Source organism: Nomascus leucogenys, chromosome 13, assembly GCF_006542625.1.
Source record: "Nomascus leucogenys isolate Asia chromosome 13, Asia_NLE_v1, whole genome shotgun sequence".
In the NCBI taxonomy this organism is placed as follows: domain Eukaryota; kingdom Metazoa; phylum Chordata; class Mammalia; order Primates; family Hylobatidae; genus Nomascus; species Nomascus leucogenys.
Genome location: NC_044393.1, coordinates 84,008,947 through 84,028,755, shown reverse-complemented (window position 1 = coordinate 84,028,755; position 19,809 = coordinate 84,008,947). Strand labels below are relative to the sequence as shown.

At 34.6% G+C, this 19,809-nt stretch overlaps 1 protein-coding gene across 2 annotated transcripts in view; it reads right to left on the bottom strand.

The window, feature by feature from the left end:
* LOC100588251 (cytosolic carboxypeptidase 3) overlaps positions 1-19,809 on the bottom strand; it is a 116,481-nt gene that overhangs the window by 85,157 nt on the left and 11,515 nt on the right. Inside the window, exons 2-4 of one of the 2 annotated variants that reach the window (XM_030825717.1) lie at positions 4,047-4,173; positions 3,009-3,109; positions 2,681-2,793 (exon numbers count right to left, since the gene is read on the bottom strand). In XM_030825717.1, coding sequence (XP_030681577.1) covers positions 2,681-2,793; positions 3,009-3,109; positions 4,047-4,173 — 341 coding nt within the window. Of the gene's footprint in view, positions 1-2,680; positions 2,794-3,008; positions 3,815-4,046; positions 4,174-19,809 lie in introns of those variants that run through there. The other variant, XM_030825716.1, reaches the window with a different exon arrangement.

Genomic DNA, 19,809 nt, shown 5'->3' with positions numbered 1-19,809 from the left:
TTTACAAAATATCCCATTTACAATAGTACCAGAAAGAATAAAATAGGAATAAACCTAACTAAGAGTTGTATAATGAAAACTATAAAACATTGATATAAGAAATTAAAGAAGACTGAAATAAATGGAAAGACATCCTCTGTTGGTGGATCAGAAGACTTAATATTGTTAAAATGCCCATACTACTCAAAGTGATCTACACATTAAATACAATCACTATCAAAATCCCAATAGCACCTTTTACAAAAATAGGAAAAACAGTTCTGTGATTCATATGGAAACACCAAAGACCATGAATAGCCACATCAAATCAATCCTGAGAAAAAAGAACAAAGCGGGACTCATCACTTTCTCTGATTTCAAATTAATATTACAAAGCTACAGTAATCAAATGAGTATGACACTGACAGAGAGAAACACCTATACTTACAGGATAGAATACAGGGCCCCAAAATAAGACCACACATATATGACCAAATAATCTTCAATAAGGGTGCCAAGGGTACCCAATGGGAAAAGAATAATATATTCAACAAATAATGGTGGGAAGCTGGATATCCACATGCAAAAGAATAAAATTGGATACTATACAAAAAAATCAACTCAAAATGGACTAAACACTTAAATATAAGAGCTGAAACTATAAAACTTCCAGAAACATAGGGGAAAAGCTCCATGGTACTGATCTCCGAAAGATTTCATAGATACAACACCAAAAGCATAGGCAACAAACCCAAAAATAAACACATGGGACTACATCAAACTAAAAAGCTTCTGTACAACCAAGGAAACAATAGAGTGAAAAAGTGGCCTATAGAATGGAAAAAAATATGTGCAAACTATACATCTGATAAGGGGTAGTCTACAAAATATATAAGGAATTCCTTCAACTCAATAGCAAAAACCCCTATAACCTGATTTTGTTATAAAATGGGCTAAGTACTTGAATAGATATTTCTACAATAAAACACACTGGCCAACAGGTATATGAAAAAGTGCTCAACATCGCTTATCAGGGAAATGCAAATTAAAACACAATGAGGTATCACCTCATGCCTGTCAGGATGGCTGTCATCAAAAAACCAAAAGACAAGTGTTAGGGAGAATGTGGGGAAATTGAAACCCTTCTACACTGTGGTGGGAATACAAAACAGTGCAGCTGCTACTGAAAACAGCACAGAGGTTCCTCAGAAAGTCTAAAAACAGAACTGCCATATGATCCAGCAGTCTTACTTCTGGATATTTATCCAAAAGAACTGAAATCTAGGTATTAGCATTCCCGTTTTTATTGTAGCACTATTCACAATAGCCAATATATAGAAACAACCTAAATATCTTTTGACAAATGAATGGATAAAGAAAATATGGCATACCTATTCAGCTTTAAAAAAGAAGGAAATTCTGCAATATCTTAACATGGATAAACAGCGAGGACATTACACTAAGTGAAATAAGCCAATCACAGAAAGACAAATACTGCATGATTTCACTTTTATGAAGTATCTAAAATGTCAAATTCATAAAATAAAAGTCAAATGGTGGTTTCTAGAGGGTGGTAGGGGAATGGGACTTTCAGTTAAGCAAGATGAATAAACTCTAGAGATCTGCTCTACAGTATTGTATCAAAAATAATAAAATATTGTACAGTTAATAATTTAAGAGGGGATATCTCATACTAAAAAATAAAGAAAAATCGACTCCAATGCTGGAAGAAGAAAAGCCACGAAACATATTCTTATACTGTCTAGCAACCATGCTCCTTGATATTTACTCGAAGTCAGACTTATGCCTACACAAAAACCTGCACATGGATGTACATAGCAACTTTATTTATAATTGCCAAAACTTGGAGGCAATCAAGATGTCCTTCAGTAGGTAAACTGATATATAAACTGTGGTACATTCAGACAATGGAATATTACTGAGTGCTAAAAATAAATGAGATTTTAAGCCATGAAAAGACATGGAAGAAACTTAAATGCGTATTACTAAGTGAAAGAAGCCAGTCTGAAAAGCCCACATACTGTGTGATTCTACCTATGTGCCATTCTGGAAAACGCAAAACTATGGAGACAGTTTAAAATATCTGTGGTTTCCAGGGGTTAGTAGGGAGAGATGGTTGAATAGGTGGATTCTTAGGGTGAATCCATACAGGGAAAATACTCTGTATGATACTATAATAGTGAATACATATATTATACATTTGTCAAAACCTGCAGAATTAACACCAAGAGTGAAGCCTAATATATCCAATGGACTTTGGATGATAAAGATGTGTCACTGTAGACTCATTAACTGTAAATAAGTACCACTCTGGCAGGGGATATATAGGAACTCTCTGTACTTCCCCTTCCATTTTGCTGTGAATCTAAAACTGCTCTAAAAAGCTAAAATAAAAGTCTATTAAAAAGAAAGAGAAAAACAAAAACAACCAAACAAAAACCAATTTCATATGTCTTTCACACACTATTCACAGTACACTGTATATAGTAATGTTCATGTTACTTGAATAAAATAATAAAGTCTTAATGAGGTCTGGCCAAAATAATGGGCATGGGAGAAATTTTCCACCACTTATAGTTGGGATTTTCAGTTGAGAATTGACAATAAAATGCTGGTATAATTATAAAGAACATAGTAAAACAGCATGAAAAATTGCATTACTTCAGTAGCCTTGAGTTACCTAGACTCTACATCCAATGTAATGTCTATCACAGGAGTGTCTGAATCCTCAAAGACTTTTTCCAGAGTTATATGTCTTTCCATTTCTTCTAATTCTTTCAGGCACCGATAATACTAGGCAAAAGTAATAAATCAGCTCATTATGAATTTGCTAATTAAACTATTTGAGTATTTATAGACACCTGGAACAATTGTTACTGGGAAATTAAGTGCCAAAACCCCAACAACACTGTTGAGACATTAAAGGGCAGACACTGCATAGGCCCATAGTCAGCTTATGTTATCTGATAGGCTGGAGTCTGATGCATTACCAAATGAACTTTGCTTACCTTGGTCCGGTCGGGATCACAATAATCCAAGAGAGAATCGCAAAAATGATATCCCATTGATTCCAGGTCTTTCGTGCTGAAATGAGTGCCTCGTTTATTACCTAAAACATCAATAAGTTTATCCACCCTTGAGGGTAAGTTAATAATTTTTCTTAGCAGGTACATTGCAAAACAGAGTATAAACAAAACGTTGATATGATTCCATATCCTGTCCTTTAGATTTTCTTCTCCAGGGCAGGTCATTTAACAGCTCATTGCTTTCCCTTGTTCCTTTTCCACCATCTGGACCAAAGCTGATTTAACACACATTAGTACATGTTTTAAAGGCAGAAAAAAATTCAGTAAGACAGTTATAGAATATTTGGTTGTCAGTTAGAAACAGTGGTAATAATCACTTTGAGAAAAACTCGTCTAAAGATTTTATGAGAAAAGGTTTTCATCATCACAAATAATGTTGTATCAGTATCAAGGTGCTTTAAAAACTAGCTGGAAAGTACATATGTGGATTTCTAGCACTTTCCTTTAAGTTGATACATTTTTCTGATAATGTGACAATTATTTTAATATGGAGTATTCTAACCGTGTTAGGATATGCTAGCTGTAACTAAAAGATTTCTTAAATGGGACTACAAAGCACACTTTTAATTTTTTGTTCAGGGAACCAAGTGCTTTCATTTAAACATATATTGACCCTCAAAAGTCCATTTTGCCTTGCAAATAGCAAATCCAATAAAAAATATTTTAAAAAAATCTGTAGATATCCCCTTAAAAATAACAAGTATTTAAAGATAACCATATGAAACAACCAATTAGAGTATTCTATTTATATGCTTAAATCTTTCTTTCTAAACAAAGGAAAATTATGAAACAGAGATACCATATTGTGAGAGTTTATTCATCCTGTTTATAGAATTGATTAAATATTAGTATTATTTAAATAGGAAGAAAGTGTTATTGTCTGTACTATTACATTTACATTAAATTATACATGTTTGGTTTAAAGCTTTGAGAGCTGTGAATGAGAACCCTTGGTCTTACCCAGAGTAGATCCACAAAAGGTGGCCTCCATGGTAAAGCTGTTCCTGATTCCCATTTTCCACATTACCACCCTTCCTGTTCCTTCTTTGCTCTTCTGGACATTAAACTTGCAAGCTGAGAATGAAAACTGAAAAGAAGCAAATAAAAATGAGACTCGTTGTTCTGGTACCTATATCTTTTTTTGAAAGTAGTATTAAAAGTGGTTATGGAAAGTCTATAATTCTCACTAAAGCTTCAGGAGCTACTTTTTATTTCCTGACCAGTGGGAATATCTCATTTTAAGGATGATATGTTCACATTTCTGAGAACTATAGATTCTAATTCCTGCAATAAAATTTACTTTCTATTTTTATAGAAAGATATGTACATATCTTTATGTAACATATTCAAAATCAGTTCTTTTTTAATTTTTAATTTTTGCGGGTACATAGTAGGTTTATGTATATAAGGTGTACATGAGATATTTTGATAGAGGTATGCAATGTGTAATAATCACATCAGAGTAAATGGGGTATCCATTACTTCAAGCATTTATCCTTTGTGTTACAAACAATCCAATTTTACTTTTTAAAAAATGTATAATTAAATTATTATTGACTATAGTCACCCTCTTGTGCCATCAAATACTAGTTCTTATTCTATTTTTTGTACCCATTAACCATCCCCACTTCTGCTCTCCCCCACTACCTTTCCTAGCTTCTAGTAACCATCCTTCTATTCTCTGTCTCTACAAGTTCAACTGTTTTAATTTTTAGCTCCTACAAATAAGTGAGAACATGCAAAGTTTGTCTTTCTGTCCCTAGCTTATTTCACTTAACACAGTGATCTCCAGTTCCATCTATGTTGTTGCAAACGACAGAATCTCATTCTTTTTTATGCCTGAATAGTACCCATTCTGTATATGTACCACATTTTCTTTATCCATTCATCTGCTAATGGACACTTAAGTTGCTTCCAAAAGTTGATTAATTCTTGATGCTGTTGGGATAAAATTTTGTACTTTTAAAAAAGTTATAGGAAGGGATTCAATCTTCATTCATGTTAGGAATGAAGATTAGTGTTGGAGATGTTCAAAAATATTCTTTATCTTCATATGAAAGACCATTTGAAATTATGCCCTGAAAGATTGTCTACAAAGAAATTTTTTTGAGGTGCAATTTTATTTTTTCAGTAACATACAATAAAATTGACTTTTTATGTTTCATTCTATGCATCTTTTTGTTTTGATTTTTGAGACAGGGTCTCTCTCTGTCACCCAGGCTGGAGTGCAGTGGTGTGATCATAGCTCACTGCAGTCTCAGACTCCTGGGCTCAAAGCTATCCTCCTACCTCAGTCTCCCAAATACCTGAGACCACAGGCACTTACCACCATACATAGCTATTTTTGTATTTTTTTCACAGAAATGGGGTCTTGCTATGTTGCCCAGGCTGGTCTCAAATTCCTGGCCTCATGTGATCCTCCTGCCTTGGTCTTCCGAAGTGCTGGGATTACAGGTATGGGCCACTGTGCCCAGCCTCATTTTATGAATTTTAACACACATATAGATTCCTGTAACCACCATCACACTCAAGATACAGAAGAGTTTTATTATCCTAATAGGATAGTTATAGTCACACCCTCCTGCCACCTCTAACCCCTGGCAACCATTGATCTGCTCTCTGTCACTATAGATTTGCTTTTTCAAGACTGCTATATAAATGGAATCATATAGAATGTAATCTTTTGAGACTGGCTTCTTTCACTTAGCCTAATACTTTTGAGATTTATCCAAGTTGTTGCATGTGTGAATATTCATTCCTTTTTATTGCCAAGTACTATTCCATTGTATGGGTGTACTAAAATGTATATCCATTTACCAGTTAAAGGACATTTTGGGTTGTTTGCAGCTTTTGGCAATTATGATAGCGTTGTTATAAATGTGTGTACAGGTTTATATATGAATGTACATTTTCATTTCTCTAGGGTAAATACCTAGGAATGGGGTTGCTGGATCATATAAGTGTACAATTTATAAGAAACTGACAAACTACTTTTCAAAATGATATACCATTTTGCATCGCCAACAAAAATGTATAGTATGAGAGTTCCAGTTACTCCAAATTCTTATTAGAACTTGGGATTGTCAGTATTTTTATTTTAGCAATTCTAAAGGTATATAATTGTATCTCCTCATGGTTTTACTTTGCAGTTCCCTGAGGGCTACTGATGTCAAACATCTTTTCATGTGCTTATTTGCCTTCACATACCCTTTTTGGAAACGTGTGTATTTAAGATTATTGCCATTTTTAATTGGGTTGTTTGTTTTATTACTACTGAGTTATTCTGGATAAAAGTTCTTTGTGAGATATGTAATTTCTCCTACCTGGAGCTTATCTTTGTATTCGCTTAACAGGATCTTTCAGAGAGCAAAAGGATTAATTTTGATGATGTCCAATTTATCAATTCATTACAATCCAATGGATAATGCTTTTGGTATGTTCTAAGAAATTTTTGTCTAATTCCATGTCATAAAAATTTTCTTCTATGTTTTCTTCTAAAAGTTTTACAGTTTTACATTTAAGGTTTGAGGGTTAGGTGAGAGTTTTTTGTTTTTTAGATGGCTGTTCAATTGTTCCAACACTTATTTAAAAGTTTCTTTCTCCATTAAATTTCCTGTGCACCTTTGTCAAAAGGCCATATGTATATGAGTCTATTACTAGACTTGCTATTCTGTACCACTGCTCTTGGTGTTTACACAGTTCCTATTAACATACTATCTTTATTACTGTAGTTTTATAGTGTCATAAAATTTGATAGTGATTCCTTCAACTTTATTTTTAAAAATTGTTTTGCCTATTCTAGTTCCTTTGCATTTCCTTATCCATCTTAGAATCAGCCTGTTTATATCTATAAACAATTATGCTGTAATTTTGTCTAAAACTCTTTTAAATCTACAGATCAACTTGGGGAGTTGATATTTTACTGTGTTTAGTCTTCCAATCCATAATACAGCACGTTGTCTCCATTTCTTTGGGCCTTTGATTTATTTCGTCAGCATTTTTAAGGTTTCAGCATATAGAATCTGTACATTTTGTCAGATTTATAACTAAGTATTTATTTTGAAGCTATGATAAAAATGGTATTGTTTTTAACTTTGGTTTCCAATTTTTTCATTGTGAGTATACAGAATTGTGTAACAACCCACAATTGTTTTTTGTGGGTTGATCTTGTATCCTACGACCTTGCTTAAACTCCCTTGTTCTAGTTTTGTGTGTGTGTATGTGTGTGTGTGGTGTGTGTGTGTGCGTGGATCACTTTGGATTTTCTGTGTAGATAATTGTGCCACTGTCATTACTTCTTTCCAATCTGTCTGCCTTCTCCTTTCTTTTGTCTTTTTGAACTGGTTAGAACCTCCAGTACAAGGCTGCATGAAGTAGGGAAGAGTGGACATTCTTGTCTTCTTCCTGACCTTGGGCAGAAAACATTCAGTCTTTCATCAACTATGTTGTTAGCGTAGAGTTTTTTGTAGTGTCCATTATCAGGTTAAGGAAGTACACTTTTATTCCTTATTTGCTGAAAGTTTTTTTTTTCATAACAAGATACTGAATTGTGTTAAAAACTTTTTCTATATCAATTGATGAGATCACACAGTTTTTCTTCTTTCAACTCTTAACATAGTGGATTACAATGATTAGAAACCAGCCTTATATTTTGGGATAAACCCCTTCTGGTCATGGTATATTACTCTTTTTTATATATTGCTGGATTTAATATGCTAATATTTTGGTGAGGATTTTTGCATCTATGTCCATGAGGGATATTAGTCTGTAGTTTTCTTTTCTTGTACTATCTTTGTCTTGTGTTGGTATCATGGTAATCCTGGGAAAGACTGCCTTTAAATTTTTGGTAGAATGCTTCAGTGAATCCAACTGGATCTGGATATTTGTTTTCTGGAGTTTCTTTTTGAAATGCTTTTCAGGACTATTCAGATTATTTCACCTTGGGTGAGTTTTGGTAGTCTGTAGTTTTCAAGGAATTGGTTCATTTCATCTAAGTTGTTAAATTTATGTGCATAGAACTGAATTTCCCCTTATTGTCCTTTTAATGCCTGCAGGGTCTGTAGTAATACCTCTCTTTCATTCTTGATATTGGTAAGGTGTGCCATCATTGCCTCCCCCTCCTCCTCTTTCTCTTCCTCCTACTTTCTCATCAATCTTGGTAAAGTTTTATCAGTTTTACCAATCTTTTCCAAGCACAAATGTTGCTTAATTGATTTTTTTCATTGTTTTTCATTTTCCAATTTCATTGACCTTCTTGTCTTTATTATCTGCTTCCTTCTGCTTGGTTTATTTTACTCTTCTTTTTCTATTCTTAATGTGGAAACTTAGATTACTAATTCAAGACCTTTGTTCTTTTCTTTTCTTTTTTGAGATGGAGTCTCACTCTGTTGCCCAGGCTGGAGTACAGTGGTACGACCTTGGCTCCCTGCAACCTCTGCCTCCTGGGCTCAAACAGTCCTCCTGCCTCAGCCTCCCAAGTAGCTGAGATTACAGGTGCACACCGCCATGCTTGGCTAATTTTTATTTTTAGTAGAGATGAGGTTTCACCATGTTGGCCAAGTTGGTCTTGAACTCCTGACCTCAAGTGATCTGCCCACCTTGGCCTCTCAAAGTGCTGGGATTACAGGCATGAGCCACTGTACCCAGCCTATTCTTTTCTAATATAAGCATTTCTTGCTATACATTTTCTTCTAAGTGCTACTATTTAGCTGAATTTCATAAAATTTCATGTTACACATTTTTATTTTCTTTCAGGTGAAACTATATTCTAGTGTTCCTTAAGAGTTCCTCTTGGGCCTACGGATTATTTAGAAATGTGGTTTAATATCTACATGTTTGTAGATTTTCCTCTTTTATTGATTTAGTCTAATTCCATTATGCTTAAAAACATACTTTTATGATATGAATTATTTTAAATTTGTTAGTATTTGTTTTAAACCAGGATGTGATTTATGTTGGTACTGTTCCATGTGCATTTGAATATAATGTGTATTCTGCTGTTTAGTAGAGTGTCCTATAAATGTCAAATCCAGTTGGTTGATCCTTGCCTACTGTCTATCTACCGGTTTCAGATTAATGTAAGAGGTATTTAAAATCTCCAACGATAATTGTGGATTTTCACAAAAAGATGTTTCTTTTTTTTTTTTTTTTTTTTTTGAGACAGAGTCTCGCTCTATCATCCAGGCTGGAGTGCAGTGGCGCAATCTTGGCTCACTGCAAGCTCTGCCTCCTGGGTTCACACCATTCTCCTGCCTCAGCCTCCTGAGTAGCTGGGACTACAGGCGCCTGCCACCATGCCTGGCTAATTTTTTGTATTTTTAGTAGAGACGGGGTTTCACTGTGTTAGCCAGGATGGTCTCGATCTCCTGACCTTGTGATCCGCCCGCCTCAGGCTCCCAAAGTGCTAGGATTACAGGCTTGAGCCACCGCGTCCAGCCCAAAAATATTTTCATAAGAAACATTTAACAGAAAACCTAGAAATAGAAGCCTCTATGTTTTAAGCAACCTTTAGATGATGTGGAAGACCTGTTTAAGCTGCAGAGTGGTGGTTTGGGTTATTCAAGAAATTGGTCCATTTCATCTAAGGCACAACAGGTTAGAGATCTAAAACCCTAAGAAGCATGTCAATAGACAAACATTAAAATATCTTAGCAACACAGAATTATTTTATAGGAGTAATAAACTATACCTAAGAGTATTGACAGTATAAATTTACATAGCAATAGCTTCAGCTATGGGGTTGGGTTTTCCCGTCTTTTTTTCTGAGGAAATGAATACTCTTTGGGGAACAAACCTGTTCTTTCTTTAAATAGCTATTTTTATCAGATCATCCTTTCCTTTTTATGTCTTTGGGCTCCAATTATCCCCAAAAGACAATTAGTTCTTCTCAGTAAGTCCTTTATAATTGAATTGGTTGGTTGAGAACTTAAGGGAAAGTCTGCAGGAATTTTCTTTGCTATGTTAACATCTTTTCCCTAAAGAAGGATTAAAATATAATTTTCACATCTTGGTAAATGAGGCTCCAATATTTCCATAGTTTGTGAAAATAATAATATACTTTATTCTTTTCTCATTCTAATTTCTATATATTTTTAAAATATTGGTTATTGGATTAAGTTTTTTCCTGGCAAAATTCTAATAAATAGTTTGAAGAAACTGTTACACTGTTACATATTTCTTAAGAATACAGTGTTTAATTTGTATAATTTAGGCACTCAATGACTATTAAAACAATAAAACAATAAAAAGACCCTAAAATTGATTGATAAAAATGACTAATAGAGGAAGCTTTCAAAAGGTAAAAGAGCAGTGGTATTATGGTTGTAGGTTTGGGAGCATTTTTGCCTTTTTTCCCCATATTTTCAAATTATTGCTCACTAAGTAGTTCTATATAGTTGCTTTCTTATTGTCAATTGTATAAACGGGTCAAACTAACTAAAGAAAAAGCAGTTTGGAACAGTATTATCCACGTGGGCCATTCTGCTATCTCATATGGGCAAAATTTGGTAAAGGAAAAGTTAATACCTTAAAAGGTGCTTACTTTATCTGGACAATTTTTGCTTAGCATAAGTGGGAAGATTCGTTGCTGTAAGTATAATGTCTTAGATCTGTCACTACCATCACAGCCATACATGAAGATGTTCTCTTTCCTACTATGGCCATGAAGATCACAGTATAAAATAACCTCTCGTTTCTCCATCAGTCTGCCAGGAAGAAAGATAAGTTACTAACTTTTATCTGTGCATTTTTCTTCTATAGGTACAACTATGGATTTATAAGTGTAATATCCAAATAAATACAATTTCTTATATCCTAGCTTTCTCTTATCTATAATGCATATAGATAAGAGATAATATACAATTTTTATTATACTATATACTATATTGCATATAGATACTTATATACTATATTGCATATAAATAAGAGATAATATGCAATTTTTAAAATCTACAATAATTTATTAACTATATAAATATCTGAATGCAGGCCGAGCGCAGTGGCTCATGCCTGTAATCCTAATGCTTTTGGAGACTGAGGCAGGTGGCTCGCCTGAAGTCAGGGGTTTGAGACCAGCCTGGCCAATGTGGTGAAACAACCTCTCTACTAAAAATACAAAAATTAGCTGGGTGTGGCAGCACATGCCTGTAATCCCAGCTACTTGGGAGGCTGAGGCAGGAGAATTGCTTGAACCCAGGAGGCGGAGGTTGCAGTGAGCGGAGACAGCATTACTGCACTCCAGCCTGGGCAACAGAGTGAGACTCTGTCTAAAAAAAAAAAGTCTGAATGCAGTAGCCTTCCATTATAAGGACAAAATTGACCTTACTCCCAAGACTTTCTCCAACAAGATCTCTCTGCTTTATTATTTTGATGTTTTCACTCTTGCCTTTGCCCATTACCTTTCACATATTTTCTTTCTGACTGGAATACCTTCTTTCTTTATCTTTGTAAATGTAAATACTACCTGCCATCCTTCAATACTGACCTCATGTCTCACTTCCTTTCTAATTTGTCAAGGCCACAGAGCTTTCTCTTTTTGAACTTCAGTAGCATTTAAAGATATTGGTACCATTTGCTTGGCCCTTGTCTAGGAAAGTTTTTATATTTTTCATATTCAAGCTTATTAAGAATGGGGAGTGCTTCAAATCATCTAGAACAGTGCTATGCACATAATAAGTACCCAAATATTTGTTAAAAATTGAGTGCTTGATGACTTGGTGCTGAAGCCAATTAATATTTAACCCTTGATTAGTGTGATGATTAAGTTATTATTTTGAGAAAAATGGTACCAAAGTTTGAACTGACTTTTTGTGATAAATTTCTAGCAAATATCTAAAAAAAAAAATTACTCATTCCTGAAGAGCACAACCTTTGGTCTATATAATTTAACACTCAATATAAAAATAACAAAACAAAAAATAAGTCCCTCAAACTGACTGATAAAATGACTAATATTAATAGAAGAGGCTTTAAAAAGTAAGAAAGCATGGTGTTAAGGTGGTAGGATTATTACTTAACTAATCAAAATTACATATACTATTTGCTATATCTGGAAGGATAAACACCAAAATGTTAGCAATAGTATTTATAATATTATGAAATATATTACATTTGTAACAAAAATATTAAAACCTAAAATATAAACATTCAAAGCATTTTGCTTCTATTAGAAACCATACTGCTTTAAACTACAGTGAAATTACAAACTAAAATTTATTATGTGTTAATTTATTGCCCTTTTCTCATTTGCTGCCTAATAAATTCTCATTGATAACATAAGATTGATATAAAGCCACTAAATGATAGTTACAAGTTTCTAGAAAACTAACTAGATTATAAGGCATGAATATCAAGTTAAGTTCTTAAATATGAAATATGCTGTACATTTTTAAGTCACAAATTCCTCAGTCTTTCAGTTTCTTATAAGCAAGTCAAAAGGAACTCTACTTCTAACAAATTAATTTCCAAAGAGATGGTATTACTTCTGAAGTGAAACAGGATATTAGGGTCTGTCATCTTACATTAATTTAAATAACTTTAGAAACAGTTTGGATTTTCTTTTTACCCATAGGTAAACAGAAATACTTAGTATAAGATTTTACCCATAGGTATCTTTATGGGTAAGAAGATATTCTACTTATCTTATACTAAGTATTTTATACAAAAATCTACTCTCTTATTCTAATAGGCTTTAAATATACTTAATCTTATATATACTTATAGCTGCTCACCTTTCCACACACATGTGACTGACTTCTTATCCTACTTACCTGTGTATGATTAACTAGATTAAGATATTTCTCTTTCTTGGAAGTCTTTTAGAAACTTGCTGAGTAGACTCCTGCCTTAACCTTCTTACAAGACAATCAGAGACTAACTGACATTTAAAAGAGTTTCTAGAGAGAGAAACCAATGGGCATTGACCTGTAATCCATCATGTCTCAGACCAGAGACCCTTAATCTCAGACAGCATTAAGCAGATGTTATAGATATTCTATTAGACATACCATCAGCTCCCTTTATATGTATATATTTCATGTATATAAAATATATATATTTATTAAAAAATAAAATTATTTTAAACATCAGTGCTACCATTATCTTTAGCAAGAAGCCAAATTTGGGATATGCAAGCTTATTAGTTTTATTGAGTCATCAAAACATTCTAGAATCTGTTTCATTATTTAAGGGGAGGTTAGTGAATCCAGTGGCATAATGACAGAAGGGTATAGAATCACAGTTGTGAATAATGGGGAAAAAACAAAGTAGTTATACAGTAGTTAGACTATCTTGAGAAGTTACAGTAAAATGAATGAGATTGTGGGAGCAAAATTCTTACTACCAAGTTTACTAAATAAGCAGAGAGGTAATTTGAGGCTTATTTTACCTATGAACCATGTTCCGGGTATACCATACAGAAGGAAAAGTTTCCTTCAGGAGAGATGTATAATTACGGTTTAAATCCCGTCCAGCTAAGGAACAGCGATAATTTCCCACAATCACACCATCTGGATTCAGCATGGGGACCACCTTGAAGACGAAAGTGTCCCGAAGCAACTGTGCATCACTTGAGTTTCCTAAAATATAATCTAGGAAGCCTTTCATGATCCAAGAGCTGTTGGTTTCCCCTGGATGGACCCTTGCAGTCAGAATCACAGCCTTCCGCTTTCTTGAGTCAGAGTTCTTCAAGGGGGTAGTGATTGTTAAAATATACACCATGTTCCTAGCAAGCGTGTGGCACAAAACACGTATTTTACAAAACTTTGACCGTACTGGATCATTATTGATGCCAGAAAGGTATTCTTGCAGGTTGGTGTAAGTGTATGGATAGCAATGAGCAAAGTAGCAGGTATCTTTGTTGTGTGGAAATTGAAATGTCCATGTAAGAGAGAAATAATGGCGCCCATCTTGGCCTGCGTTGTTCCTATAATACTTGATTTGGTCTCCTATTCTCTGCCAGCCAATATGATGAGCCTTGGCCTCTTTTTCAGAATAGAACAATGGACGCATACCCCGACTGTAAAGACTAGCAGGTTTGGTGAAGTTGACAATAGTGAATCTGTAGACTATTCCTGCTCGCATATTAGTGACTTGGAAATAGTACCACTGGGTGTGTTTATTTGTGAAGAGGTCAGGGCGTACAGTCAATTGGTATTCATATTCTGCCCTAATACACAAGAAAGAGAGGAAAAAAGCACGTAAGAAAGTAAAAATGACATTTTGTAAAAAATGAATGTAAAATTTTGAGTTAAATAAGGAAAATTATTTTATTTTTACTCATTCACAGAAAGCTTTGTTAGGAAACAATGTAAAAGATAAAAGTTTTGAAATTTTCCCTTTTATTGGATGAGAAACTGTTTCTATGCTAATTCTAAATCCTTTGTATTCCTTGGTAACTCAAGAGAGCACATAAAAACACAGGTATTTGATAAAAGTTTATATATTTCAACCTAATTATATTTTCTATATAATAAATGATTAAAGAGTTACCAAAACTGAAGCAAAGTCCAACATTTCTTTTTTCACTTCAGACATATGTATTTCTTACAGTCTAACACTAGGGATATAAAATAACTATCATTGAGAGATTTAAAACACATATAAATTAGTATGATCACATAGATTACATAATTTGAACTATTTGAGAACAAGAACTGCATTTGATAACTATTTGCATCCCTCTACTTAGTCTTTGGAGATGCTTAAATAAAGGCAAAAATAATAATTTCACTGGAATGTTATTTATATACATAACAATATTATCTGGTTAGTCGTGACTATTTTTCTCTACCAAGTAACTTTCTATTCTATCAGCACTCTGCACTTAGCATGTAATGTGTATGTGTACAGTTGTAAATAATCACCTAGGAATAGGTAAAATAAATGTTGCAAAACCTTGATAGCTGTTGAGTCTAAGTGATAGGTATGTGGCAGTGAACACAGAATTGTACTATTCTCTGTACTTAAGTGTATGTTTAAAGATTTCCATAATATTTTTAAATAAAATAATGCCCTTGGGATATTCTATGGAACACTCATCCCAAGAACTATTTCAATACAAAGTTTGAGAAGCACTGTGTGTGTGACAATTCATATTGCCATATTGAAAATGTACAGTACAGAAGCCCTCTTAACTTTACCTCATAGTTCTCAAAATTATTTGAACTCAGAATCTTTTATACTCCCCTCCTCCACAATAATTTCTAATTATTAATAGTATCCATACTTCAAAGAATTACAGTTTCATAATGGATACTAAGAACTTTAATGTACTTGATACAGAAAATAATAAATAGTTGATGGTCTAGCTCCTTAAATAAAAATAATTAGAACCTACACTTTGACTACCTTCTGTAGATTACCACTCTCAAACCTTGCTTCAAACATCAAAGTATTGTCACGGTAATCCACAGGTTGCTTCAAAGGTGTTCGGTTACCCCCAACTCGGGAATACACAAAACAGGGCTCTTTGTAAGCTGATGAGAGAAGAAGATCATAAAGATGTCAAGGCATACCTAAAGTAAGAAGGTTATTCTGCACAGAATTTGGAGCAATAGTATAAATTTAAGGATTGTATATTTTAAAGTAACTGGACACTAATTTATATAGACATGTTGAAATAAGAGAGTCTAAGAGTATTTAGACTAGAAAAACAATGCCTAAAATAAATTTGTATATTTCTTACATTAAAAATACTCATTTGGCCAGGCGCAGTGGGTCATGTCTGTAATCCTAACACTTTGGGAAGCCGAGGCAGGCAGATTGCCTGAGCTCGAGGAGTTCGAGACCACCCTGGACAACATGGTGAAACCTTGTCTCTACTAAAATTACAAAAAAAAAAAATTAGCCAGGTGTGGTGGCACATGCCTGTAGTCCCAGCTACCCAGGAGGCTGAGGCAGGAGAATCGCTTGAACCTGGGAGGCAGAGGTTGCAATGAGCGGAGATCACGTCACTACACTTTACCCTGGGTGACAGAGTTGAGACTCTGTCTCAAAAAAAAAAAAAAAAATTCACTCCATTTCTGGTCATGATGAAGTAATTGGTTCTGAACTTGCCCTTTCACTATAAATGACTGTAAAACTGGCTAAAGGATATGAGCTGTTTTCATGCATTTGGACAACAAATAGAACAACTATGTAGGATCTTTGAAAGAAGATCAATACATGAAGTGAGCCCTTGTTGAGCCCTGGCTTGCTGCATAGGGGTACTTGCTGGACTACAGCCTAGGGAGGTGGCATTTTAGAACAGTATGATAGTCTTGAGCTGAAGAGGAAAGATTGTTGCTTGGGGCTGCTGAAATTTGTGGGTCAGGACACCAGGGAAAAGAAAGCTACATAGAGAGAGAACCTCAACAGTCTACATAGCGGTTTCCCAGTCCTTGGATGAGGGTTTGGCTACCCAGTCAAAAGATGAGACTAAGAAAGACAGGAGAGAGCACTACTGTGGGCTGAGATGCCAGAGGACATACACTTCTGGGATATATTAGAATTCCAACTTATCCAGAGTGGAACGATTTTATGGAATACCTTAGGCTTTCAACTGTGACTCCAGAAAGCCTGCATCTTAGGCATAAGGACCACATTCAAGAGTAAAGGTCATGACCTAGCATTGGGGATAAAATGAAAACAGACCTGCCCCTATACAAAATCAAAGCAAGCCTGAAAGAAGCCAAATGATCTGCCAGCAATTTAATTGCCTGCTAGAACAAAATTCAACGTAATGTTTAAAAGAACATAATACACGACGGATGCAGTGGTTCACGCCTGTAATCTTAGCATTTTGGGAGGCTGAGGAAGGTGGATCACATGAGGTCAAGAGTTTGAGACCAACCTGGCCAACATGGTGAAAACCCATCTCTACTAAAAATACAAAAATTAGATGGTGTAGTGGTGCATGCTTGTAGTCCCAGCTACTCAGGAGACTGAGGCAAGAGAATCGCTTGAGCCCAGGAGGTGGAGGTTGCAGTGAGCTGAGATTGTGCCACTGTACTCCAGCCTAGGTGACAGAGCGAGACTCCATCTCAAAATAAATAAATAAATAAATAAATAAATAAATAAATAAATAAATAAAAGAACATAATACAGACTTCCTAAAACATATCTTTTACAATGTTCTACATATGATAAAAACATAAAGCATTCAGAGAAGCAGGAAAATGTGATCCATGAATACATATAAAATTCAGTAGACTCCAAGATAATGCAAATGATGGAATTAACAGAGAAGGACTTTGAATATATATTCAAAGACAAAAATGAAAAGATAAGAGATCATGAGAAAACAGATAAGAAATCTCAAAAAAGAAAAAAATGAAAAAGAACCAAATGAAAATTCTAGAAATAAAACTACAATAACTGAAAGATTTACCAAATGGGCTGAAGATTTAATTATTCCACACTACATTCATAAATCATAACATCATTTTATATGCCATAAATATATACAACCATAATTTGCCAATTTATAATTTAAAAATTTTAAAAGAAAAAATAGTTAAAGCTTGCAAAAGAAAGAATCAGTGAACTTGGAAACAAATACAAATTGTCCAAACTGAAAGACAGAGAGGGAAAAAAATGGACAAATATACAGTGACATGTGGGGACGTATCTAGAATCCAACATATGTGCAATTCTAAAAAACATGAAAGAAAGAGTGGTATGGAAAAAAATATGTGAAGAAATAATGGCTGAAATTTTCTCAAATTTTGGTGCAAAACCCCTACTAACCTATGGATCCAAGAAGTTCAGCAAACTCCAAGCAGGATAAATATTAAGATAACCAAATCTAGGCACACCGCAGTCGAATTGCTGAAGACAGCCAAAGAGAAAAAGACACATTACATACAGATGGTCTCCTACTTATGATGATTTGACTTACGATTTTCCAGCTTTACAATGGTGTAAAAGTGATATGCATTCAATACCCTCCTTGACTTACAATGAATAAATAAATCCATCATGAGCAGAAAATATCACAAGTTGAAAATACGCCTTTGATTTATGATATTTTCAGCCTAAAATTGTTTTATTGAGAGGTAACCCTAATGTAAATTGAAGAATATCTGTATAGGAAACAATGATAAAGGCATACCTTGTGAAATTGTGCTTTGCTTTATTGTGCTTCACAGATACTGTGTGTGTGTGTTTTTGTTTTTTTTTAACAAATTAAAGGTTGGTGTTGAGCAAGTCTATCAGCACCATTTTTCCAACATGTGCTCACTTTGTGTTTCTGTGTCATATTTTGGTAATTCTCACAACATTTAAAACTTTTTCATTATTATGATATCTATTATGAATGATCTTTGATGTTACTGTTGTAATTGTTTTGGGCCACCACAAACTGCACCCATATAAAATGGTGAACATAATTGCTGTGTGTTCTGACTACTCTGCCACCACCCATTCCCCCATATCTCTCCCTTTCCTTGGGCCTCCCTATTCCCTGAGACATAACAATATTGAAATTAGGCCAGTTAATAATCCTACAATGGCCTCCATGTGTTCAAGTGGAGAGTCACACATCTCTCTCTTTAGATCAAAAGCCAAAAATGATTAAGCTTAGTGAGGAAGGCATGTCAAAAGCTAAGACGGGCCAAAAGCTAGGCCTTTTGTGTCAGTTAACCAGGTTGTGAATGCAAAGAAAAAAAATTCTTGAAGGAGACTAAAAGTGCTATTCCAGTGAACACACAGATGATAAGACAAACAGTCTTACTGCTGATATGGAAAAAGTTTGGTGGTCTGGGTCAAACCAGCCATAACATTCCTTTAAGCCGAAGCCTAATCCAGAGGAAGGCCCCAATTCTCTTCAGTTCTGTAAGGGCAGAGACAGGTAAGGAAGCTGCAGAAGAAAAGTTGGAAGCTAGCAGAGGTTGCTTCATGAGGTTTAAGTAAAGAAGCCGTATTAATAACATGAAAGCAGCAAGTGATGATGCAGAAACTTCAGCAAGTTATCCAGTTCATCATAATTGATGAAGGTGGCTACACTAAGCAACAGCTTTCAATGTAGACAAACAGCCTTCTATTGGAAGAAGATGACATCTAGGACTTTCCTAGCTAGAGAAGTCAATACCCTGCTTCAGAGCTTCAAAGACAGACTGACTGTCCTCTTAGGGGTGAATGTGGCTGGTGACTTTAAGTGGAAGCCAATGCTCATTTACCATTCTGAAAATCCTAGGGCCCTTAAGAATTATGCTAAATCTATTCTGCCTGTGCTCTATAAACAAAACAACAAAATCTAGACGACACCACATCTGTTTACGGCATGCTTTACTAAATATTTTAAGCCCATTACTGAGACTGACTTCTCAGAAAAAAGATTCCTTTTAAAATATTACTGCTTATTGACAATGCATCTAGTCACCCAAGAGCTCTGATGGAGATGCACTGGAGACTAACATTGTTTTCATGCCTGTTAACACAACAACCACTCTGCAGTCATCAAGAAGTAATTTCAACTTTCAAGTATTATTATTTAAGAAATAGATTTTGTAAGGCTATAGCTGGCCTAGAGAATTACTATTCCTCTGATGGATCTGGGCAAAGTAAATTGAAAACCTTCTGGAAAGCATTTTCCATTCTAGATGCCATTCAGAACACTAGTAATTCATTCATGGGAGGAGGCAAAAATGCCAATGTTAACAGAAGTTTAGGAGAAGTTGATTTCATTCCTTATGGATAAGTTTGAGGGCTACACAACTTCACTGGAGGAAGTAACTGCAGATGTGGT